The 8,197-nt window shown below is 62.4% G+C and overlaps 2 protein-coding genes across 10 annotated transcripts in view; one reads left to right on the top strand and one right to left on the bottom strand.

The window, feature by feature from the left end:
- Positions 1–6,513, top strand: part of HMGA1 (high mobility group AT-hook 1) — a 7,623-nt gene extending 1,110 nt beyond the window's left edge. Inside the window, exons 3-6 of one of the 7 annotated variants that reach the window (XM_015650938.2) lie at positions 2,885–2,989; positions 3,671–3,751; positions 4,159–4,209; positions 6,248–6,513. In XM_015650938.2, the coding sequence (XP_015506424.1) occupies positions 2,888–2,989; positions 3,671–3,751; positions 4,159–4,209; positions 6,248–6,487 (474 nt within the window). In that variant the 5' untranslated portion in view covers positions 2,885–2,887 and the 3' untranslated portion in view covers positions 6,488–6,513. The other 6 variants (XM_033519919.1, XM_015650937.2, XM_015650941.3 and 3 more) reach the window with 6 other exon arrangements.
- Positions 6,372–8,136, bottom strand: SMIM29 (small integral membrane protein 29). 3 transcript variants are annotated; one of them, XR_004500287.1, is made up of 5 exons: positions 7,624–8,135; positions 7,520–7,545; positions 7,344–7,449; positions 6,701–7,074; positions 6,372–6,596 (listed from the first exon to the last, which is right to left on the bottom strand). XR_004500287.1 is itself a non-coding variant. In XM_015650944.3 (4 exons), the coding sequence occupies exons 1-4, from the start codon at positions 7,732–7,734 to the stop codon at positions 7,012–7,014; spliced, it is 306 nt and encodes a 101-aa protein (XP_015506430.1). In that variant the 5' UTR covers positions 7,735–8,135; the 3' UTR covers positions 6,628–7,011. The 3 variants fall into 3 exon arrangements, 1 of the variants encoding a protein (XP_015506430.1); XR_001525085.3 differs by lacking the exon at positions 6,372–6,596 and having other exon boundaries at positions 6,628–6,788; positions 6,947–7,074; positions 7,624–8,136; XM_015650944.3 differs by lacking the exon at positions 6,372–6,596 and having other exon boundaries at positions 6,628–7,074.
- Positions 8,137–8,197: the final 61 nt, after the last annotated feature.

The raw sequence follows: 8,197 nt of genomic DNA, 5'->3' as shown, positions 1-8,197 counted from the left end.
CGCCAGGACAGGGGCTTCACAAAGCCCTGATGGTGCCCTTCCTGCCTCTTTTCTTTCTCCTCCACCTCCCTCCTTCCTTTCCTTTATCACTTCCTTTTATTATGCATCCCAGGAAGGAAGGGGGGGACTTTCCTCAATGGCAGCCCCGGGGTGGGGTTCAGAGCAGCCCCACGGCGGGTCTGGGCTAAGGAGGAGCCCGCACATCCCTCCCGGCCCGCACCCCTGCCCAACAGGCTCTTCAACTTCTGCTCCACGATTCCTTCCCCTCCTCCTTCCCCATCCCTCTGCCAGGAGGTGCGGCTGGGATCCTTCTCCAGCTGCCATCAGGCTGGATTTTCTGGGCGTGAAGAGGTTTTATACACACACACACACACACACACACACACACACAAATATATATATATTTTTTTTTAAGATCTAAGCCCCCGCCTGTCTCCCCTCTTCTCCTGGGCCAGTTTGTTTAATCTAAGAGTAGGTGGCAGGAGCGGGGGATTTATGGGGTTATCTGCACAGAGCAGCATAAGCCAGCACAGGCGGCTGGGAAGGAAGGACCAGGCCCAGGAGCAGCCAGGAGCATCGCTCCGGGGGGACAGGTTGGCCCTTGTGCAACCCAGAGGTGGCTGCTGGGGACAGCCCAGCTCACGTTGTGGAGCAGAGAAAGCAATGGGGCTGGGGGAGGAGAGCCCGGTGGCTCAGCATCCATAGGGATGGAGAGGAGGAGGTTCCCTTCCGCCAGCTCCATCAATCGAGAGGCAGATGTGGCCCCTCCACCTCCAAACCCTGCAGAGATGTTTTTTCCCCCTCCCTCGGCCGCGGGGAGCCCGGCAGCCCCTGCCCGCGTCCCCCACTGATTCCTCCCTGCCTGGAAAGGTTTCTCCCTCAGCTGCTTCCTCTCCTCCATGGCAACCCAGCTGCTCCCTCCCTCCCTCCATGGCTCTGATGCATGAGCAGGGCTGGAGCGGCTCCCGCCATGTGCCCAGCATCGTCCCACAGGCTCCGAGCTCACCCAGGGCCTGGCAGGTGCCGCCGAGCTGGGGGCACTGCGGGGAGCTGGGGCTGCTCTGGGGACCAGGGGGTTGGCCAGGAAGGTGCTGGGATGGCAGAGAAGCGTTCCTCATTTCCAGCATCCTCCTCCCAACCCCCTCTGCCAGAGCAGGGCCAGAGCCCCCTGAGTCCCCTCAGTTCTGGAGCCCCTGGGGAGAGCTCTGAGGTGCTGGAGGGGATGGAGGGTGGGATGCAGAGGGATGGGTGGGAGGTGCATGTGTTTCCCCAGCACCAACAACTTTGCAGCAGCAGCTGCTCTTGGTGGGGAGGGCAGAGCCAGCAGCATCCCCGTCCCATGGAGGGTCCCCTTGGCATTCCCAGCTGGAGCCGCTGTGGGGTCTGGTCCCTCCTCCAAGGGAGGAGAGCACTGCAGGGTGGGGGCCGTGCTGGGCCCATCTGTTTCCAGCTGCAAGAGGGGGCACGGAGCAGCTCTGCTTCTGACAGAGATTGACTTAAAAAGAGACAAAACCCCGTCCCAGCCCGACCAGCAGCTGGCCCTTTGCTGGCCTAAATCTAAACCATACTTCTTTTTTTTCCTAAGAGACTCCTTGAAGGGCTCTGGGATGCTGTGAGTAATATTTTCGGGGTGTTTACACTACGGCATGGTTTCTGTCTCCCAAAAAAAAAAAAAGACTCTGAGGGTGGTTTTTGTTGTTGTTGTTCTGCACTCATGAGTCACTTCCAGAGGGGAGCAGGAGCTGACGCCTGTTTTTTGAAAAGGCTCAGAGGTCTGAGAGTGGCTCCTCAGGCTGCATGTGCTGCCCACACCTCCCCAGTGAGGCTCAGTGTCCCAGGGGGCTCAGCACCCTCTGCCCCCCGCAGCCCCGCTATCCCAGCCATTCCAACAGCATCAAATCGGGACCAGTTCCTCAAAACTGAGCATTATTATCCCAGAGGTTACAGGGTGCCTCCATCAGCACGCACGGACCGGGCACACAACCTCAGACCTGCCTCTGCTCCTGCTGGGAAGCCTCACATCCCCGCTCTGGGCAGGTGTCCCCAGCATGGCCACAGCCACCCCACCTGCGTGGGGTCCCCAGCAAGCACCAGGACTGTGGCAGCAGTCCTGCTCCTTCCCAGCCTGGGTCCATCCTCCTGGCTCCTGGGCTGGCAGACGGGCATGGAGCCACCCCCATGGCTCTGGAAAAGCAGGTTTTCCCTGTGCCCCTGGGAAGCGGTGAGGTGGAGAGGGGAAGATGGAGCCTTTTCCTTTGTGGGATTGAACCAAGAAAATGGGAGAGCTGTCCAGCCCTTTGGGACATGCACATCCTCGTGGATGAGGGAGGTGACAACCCAATGTCCCCAGGCCAAGTGCCTGTCCCTTATCCCAGCTGGGTGGCAAGGGCAGGGGAGCAGCAGAACTGACGCTGGGGTGGGGAGCAGGGCTGTGGGTCTCTGAGCCCCACTCCAGGGCCCTGGCACCCCCATGGGGACACCCAAGGTGCCCAGTGCCACCACTCATCCTGTCTCAACTCACTGGTGCCAGCAGCACATGTGGGATTCCAGATTAAATCTGGAGCAACTCTCCTCTTTTTGAGAAAAGGGGCCAGGCTCTGCAGGATAGGCTGGCCAAGCTGCTGCTCCCCAAACACCTGAGGGGACCCCAGGAGCTGCCTGAGCACTGGGCGCTGGCTGCTCCTGCAGGGTGGTCGTGCTGTGGCCTTGGGACACTGTCCTGCAGCCAGGGCATTTTGCTCCCCAGCCGGTGCCAGGAGCATGCAGGGGGCATCTCACCTGCCCCAGGGTGAGGGCTGGGGGATGTCACGGCTGGCATGATGAGCCAGAGCTGTGGCTGACTGTCCTTCCTCCCTCTCACTCCTCCTCACCGCTGCTGGGACAGACGATGAGTGAATCCAGCGCCAAATCTAGCCAGCCCCTGGCCTCCAAAGGGGAGAAAGACGTGTCGGAGAAGAGGGGCCGAGGGCGGCCTAGGAAGAAGCCGCAGGTACGTGGGGTCCCCTATGAGAAAGGGGGGGCTGGGTACCTGCAGGGTGTGGGGCAGCAGGAAATCCCCCCACACTTACAGCCCCCTTACCCCTTTGGGCAGCACCTCCCCAGGGCTCAGCAGGACACTCCTGGGGGACTCTGCAGCACCCCAGAGCTCCCGGCCCTGCCTGGGGTCTCTCCTGCCCCTCCCCAGGCCCTGCTGAACCTGCCTTTGCAGACGGGCTAATTAAAGCCCCATTAGCAAAAGCTGCTCAGAGAGATAAGATGCTGCTGGAGCCTTTATAGTACCAAACCCCCGCTCAGCCCCCCCTCGAGGCAGGTGGGGTTTGTGCACAGCCTTTTCCTGCAGAAAAAGTGATTTGTGGCTTCCCTGACACTTCCTCGGAGGCGGCGGCACCAGCAGCGAGCGGGAGAGGGGCTATGGGCACCATCCGGCTGAGCTGAGTGGGTGATGTTGGGGGGTGGAAAAGGTCACATATGCCCAGCTGAAGGACACAGAAGCCTGTGCCTGGCATCTGATCACCAATCCCAGCATGACCAGTGCTCCCAGTAGCGCATGCAAGAGCATCTTTGCCCTGGCAGGGTCTGCTGGGGACAACGGGAATCCCAGGCTGGAGCATCCTGGGGTGCACTGGAAGCCACTCTGGGCATGCAATCCCCTCTGCTCTCCCTCCAGCAGGAGCCCAGTGAGGCCCCGACCCCCAAGAGACCCCGTGGACGGCCAAAGGGCAGTAAAAACAAGGCCACCCCAAAGGGCAGGGTAGGTACCCAAGGACGGGGCTGCTCCAGCTGGCTGCTGGCACCACAGGTCCAGTCTGAGTTCAATTATGGACAATTCAGGGCAGATCTGCCTAAGAGGTGGGGCTGGGGTGGGGGGAGGAATCTGGCCCAGGGAAGGTGGGGGAGCTGGGGGCCGTGTGTCAGCACCAGGACAGCCGAGATAAAGCTGTTTGCAAAACACGCGACTCACATCCTGCACCCACCTCGTGACTCACTGGGCATCCCGGGGCAGGGGGGGGCTCAGGGGGCTGGCAGCAGCACCCCAGGAGATGCCACTGGGGTGATGAATCTGGCAGTCAGGGGTGGGAGGAAGGGGAACACCACCCACCACCACCAGAATCCTGGGGACAGCCTGACCAAAATGCTTTTGTTGTTGTCCTGGCTCAGAAAGCTGCAGTCACACCAGGGAGGAAACCTCGAGGGAGACCCAAAAAATCGGTGAGCAGGCTTTTCCCTATCCACCTTGGCAGGGCGTTGGGCACTTTGGGGGCACAGCAGCTCCCCAGAGAGCCCCATGAGTGTGGGGTGGATGCTGTTGGGTCGGAGGAGCTCAGAGCAGTTGAGCGAGTAGGACAGCACTGGGTGGGCTGGGGGTTTGAGGAATCCTGCCCCCCCCCCATCTCCCCATGGGCCCAGGAGCAGCATTGGGTGGCTGGTCCTGCCCTGGGGACAAGCTGGCACACACCTGCCCAGGTCCCTGCACAGCCCAAGGGTGCAGCCACCCCCTTCCTTCCCTGAGCTTTCCCTCCTCCATTCCATTTTTTCCCCTTTCCCCCCTCGGTTCGCAGCTCAGGCAGGTGCCAGGTACCCGGATGGTTTAATCTCCCTTTCCTGCCTGTCCCAGATTTTGCTCCTTTTCCCACTGAAATTCCTCACAGAGCCGAGGGGTCGAGACCAGGCAGTGCTGCAAACCCGAGGTGGTGTCCTGAGGTCTCCTGTGCCCATGTCCCAGTGCCAGGGGCTGTTTGGGGACCCCCAGTGCAGGGGGTGGCATGGGAGGAGCCTGTTCTGTGCCAGCAGGGCCATGCTGGGGACACGATGTCCTGCTCTGGCAGGCGCAGTGGCGTTTTTGTGAATGAAGCGGGAGGAAGCGGGGGCTGATGTGACTCAGGCTCACTCAGCCCTGAGTCACCACCGTGTGCGGGGTCACGGCCACCCACCCCAGTGTGGGGGCTGGACAGGGACACCCGGGACTGGCACGGTTGCCACCACCCGTTGGTGGCCACTGGGGACCCGGCCGTGGCGCCGTGGACCGCAGTCCCACGCTCGGAGGTGTTGTGAGCCCAGGGGCTGTGGTGTCCCCTCCTCACTGTGAGCCCACCCGGGGGGCTTCTCACCTGGGATTTAATCTCCAAACTGGAGTTCAGGGCCAGTCCTTTAATCCAGGAGGGTGCCGTACCTCAGTTTCCCTCGTTGCACAAGGGGTGTGACGTGCCTGGCCAGCCCTTTGTCCAGGGGCAGTGAAGTGGGGCTGTACTCCCTGACACCCCCCGGCCACGCTCCCTTGCCTTGCAGCAGCAGGACGAGGAGGAGGTGAACATTTCCCAGGAGTCATCTGAGGAGGAGCAGTGACACCTCCCAAACCGGCGCTACCTCATCGCCCGACGGCCCCGAAGCGGCCGGGGGAGAGGGATGGGGAGAGACCCACTGTGCCGCCCTGGCTTCCTCCTCCTCCTCCCTCCTCCGCTCCCTCCTCACCCTCAGACAACGGCAGCACTGGAAAATGGCCCAACCCGGGCGGCCCCCGCAGCCCCTGCCCGGGGGGGCACCTGCCCCAGCTCCCCCTCCCCAGCCCTGGGGTTTGGGGCAGCCCCACTGGAAAGGGGGATCGTGGCAGAGAGCCGGGGCTGGCACCCCCCACCTTCGCTGCCCCCCACGCAGTGATCTCGCCCCGCCAAAGCGGGTGCTGGCTGCCCCCCCAGCACTGGGCTCTGCCCTGGAGCCTCTGCAGGGAACAGATGGGGGGGCAGTGAAGGTGAGACCCCCCCAAATGCATTAGATCTTTGCTCTGGCCTGCTGCTACCCTGGGCAACCCCCCATGTCCCCCCAGTCCTGGGTGACTGCACTGTGTGCGGGAGCAGCTCCCGTGGCGCTGCTGCGGCCCCGTGCCCATCCCGGGGTGCCCATCCCGGGGTGCCCATCCCGGGGTGCCCATCCCGGGGTGTAAGTCCCAAGGGGTGTCAGTCCCCAGGGGTGCCCGAGCACGGCTGGCTCCAGGAAGCCCTTTCCTCATAGGTTCTGGTATATATATATATTTTTTTGTTTAGTACTTTTTTTCCTTTCATTCACAACTACCTCTGGATATTTAAGTTCCACTCTCTGAACTCACAGACGTGCTGCTGCGCTGCCGGGGCACCGTGGGCTCGGTGGTTCCTGTTTTTGGGGTGTTGCTGGGGGCTGTGGGGTATTTTTTTTTTTCCCCTTTTTTTTGGGCTTCATTTTTCTTTTTTTTTTTAATTGTTATTTTGAGGTCTAGTTTGCTCTGCTGCTTCAAGGGATCGAGGCTGGCAGGGCAGAGGGGTGGGGGGACCATGGGATGCTCCCCCTGCCCCTCTGCTCCGGCACGACGGCTGCAGCGGGAACGGAGGTCGGTGCTGGGCGGCCCCGGCGGGAGAGAATCGGGGTTTGGTTTGGGGGTTTTTTTGGTTCACTGTTAACGACCTTTTGGGTTCCTATTTGCAGTTACTTGAATAAAACATTTTATGGAAGTTTGTGATGCCTGTCCCGGGCCCCGGAGGGGTTGGGCAGGGGTGGCTCCTCCAAGGGCATCTCCTCCACAGAGACATCCCTGCTGGTGATGGCCACCATCCATCCACGGGGATGAGCTGCCAATGGAAACACAAACGGGCAAAGCCCTGCTGCCCCCCAGGCTGGGAACCCCCAGCCCCACATGGAGCCTTGGGGCCAAGGCAGAAACACGTTTATTTACCCTGTCTTCCCCCAGGCATCCTGTGCTGGCAGAGCCTGCTGCTCCCTGCCAGTCCCAGTGGGCCCTCCTGGAGCTTTCCAAGGGGCTGCTGGAGAAGTCCAAGAAAAGGAAAGAAAAAATTAAAAAAAAAAAAAAAAGGAAAACCAGGCACTGAGGTGGGAGATGTCTGGTCCTGGTCAGTGCTCAGGTGGGGGTAGTGGCTGTGGAATTGTGGCACCGCTGCGGGCACGTCCTGGCTGATGGTACCAGTGCTGAGAGCATCGTCCCTCCCCTCCCGCGGGCAGGATCCGGTCCCGGTGCTCCAGGCAGAGTCAGGCCCTCCAGTCCCTGCGCGGGGGACGAGGGGGTGAGGGTCCCCCCCAGCCGGGCACCACCTGCAACACAGAGGGACACACACCTGCAGCCCAGGGCATGAGCCGGGTGGGGAAGGCACTGCCCACGCAGCCCAACCCTCCCAAAACCTGCTGGATTACACCCAAAGCCTGACTCTCTCGAGGTTCCACTCAATGTTCTTGTAAATCTTTCCCAATCTTAATGGTTCCATGATTCCCAGAGCTCCCTCGGGACGGGCACCTCACTCGCTGCTGCTTCAATTTTTCATGGAAAAACTGGATAAACGCCAATCCCCACCACAGCGACCCACCTGAGCCTCCTCAGCCTCCACCAGCAGCTCCTGCTCCGACTCAGGCGGCTCTTCGGCCGGGTCGTAGCTGTACATGGGCAGCAGCCGGTGCCGGAGCCGGTCGGACCTGCCGGGGGTGGGCGGTGAGCGGTGACCCCGCTGCCCCCCGCGTCCCCCAGCCCCCCGGCCCCGCTCACCTGCGCTTCTTCTTCACGTACATCACCTGCGGGGAAAGGCATCAGCGGCGCGGGGCTCGGCGCTGGGCTCGGCGCCCCCCGGTGCCCCCCGCCCGCCCACTCACCGCGGCCAGGAGGGCGCCGAGGAGGGTGAGGAGGAGGAAGGGCCCCAGCACGGAGCCCACCAGCGAGTCCCCCGAGGCGCCCGGGGCTGTGGGGGCCGTGGCGTTGCTCATGGCCCAGCTCGGGCTCCTGCCCGCATGGGGAGGATGCGCCTGTCCGGCCCCACGGACGGGAGCTCTGCAACCCACAGCCGGCCTTGGGAATGACCCACCGCTCGGGAATGACCCCCACCCCGGGAATCAGCGCCTGGGAATGGCCCCCACTCCGGGAATTCAGCGCCTGGGAATTACCCCCACCCCGACACTGACCCACCGCTCGGGAATGACCCCCACCCCGGGAATTCAGCGCCCGGGAATGACCAGCGTACAGGTAATAACCCACCTTCCGCCCGCTAATAACCAGCTACCCGGTAATGACCCCCCCCCCGCCCGGTATCACCCCCGTGGAGGGGTCACCTCGCACCCCCCTTCCTGCAGAGCTGGGGGCGGATCTGCCTCCACCAGCGGGAGGACCGCAGGTACCCCGCACTGGGCTCTGCCCGTGACACCCTCGTACCCCCAACTCCCCCCCACCGCG

Source organism: Parus major, chromosome 26 (genome assembly GCF_001522545.3).
Source record: "Parus major isolate Abel chromosome 26, Parus_major1.1, whole genome shotgun sequence".
Taxonomy (NCBI): Eukaryota; Metazoa; Chordata; class Aves; order Passeriformes; family Paridae; genus Parus; species Parus major.
This window is presented reverse-complemented; position numbering and strand designations above follow the sequence as displayed.

Excerpts from the sequence above, each read along its gene's own strand:
- SMIM29 (XM_015650944.3), bottom strand. The coding sequence starts at position 7,734 with ATGAGCAACGCCACGGCCCCCACAGCCCCGGGCGCCTCGGGGGACTCG. Across the intron at positions 7,546-7,623 it reads TCGGCGCCCTCCTGGCCGCG|GTGATGTACGTGAAGAAGAA; the intron begins GTGAGTGGGCGG and ends CTTTCCCCGCAG. Across the intron at positions 7,075-7,343 it reads TGGAGGCTGAGGAGGCTCAG|GTGGTGCCCGGCTGGGGGGG; the intron begins GTGGGTCGCTGT and ends TCTGTGTTGCAG.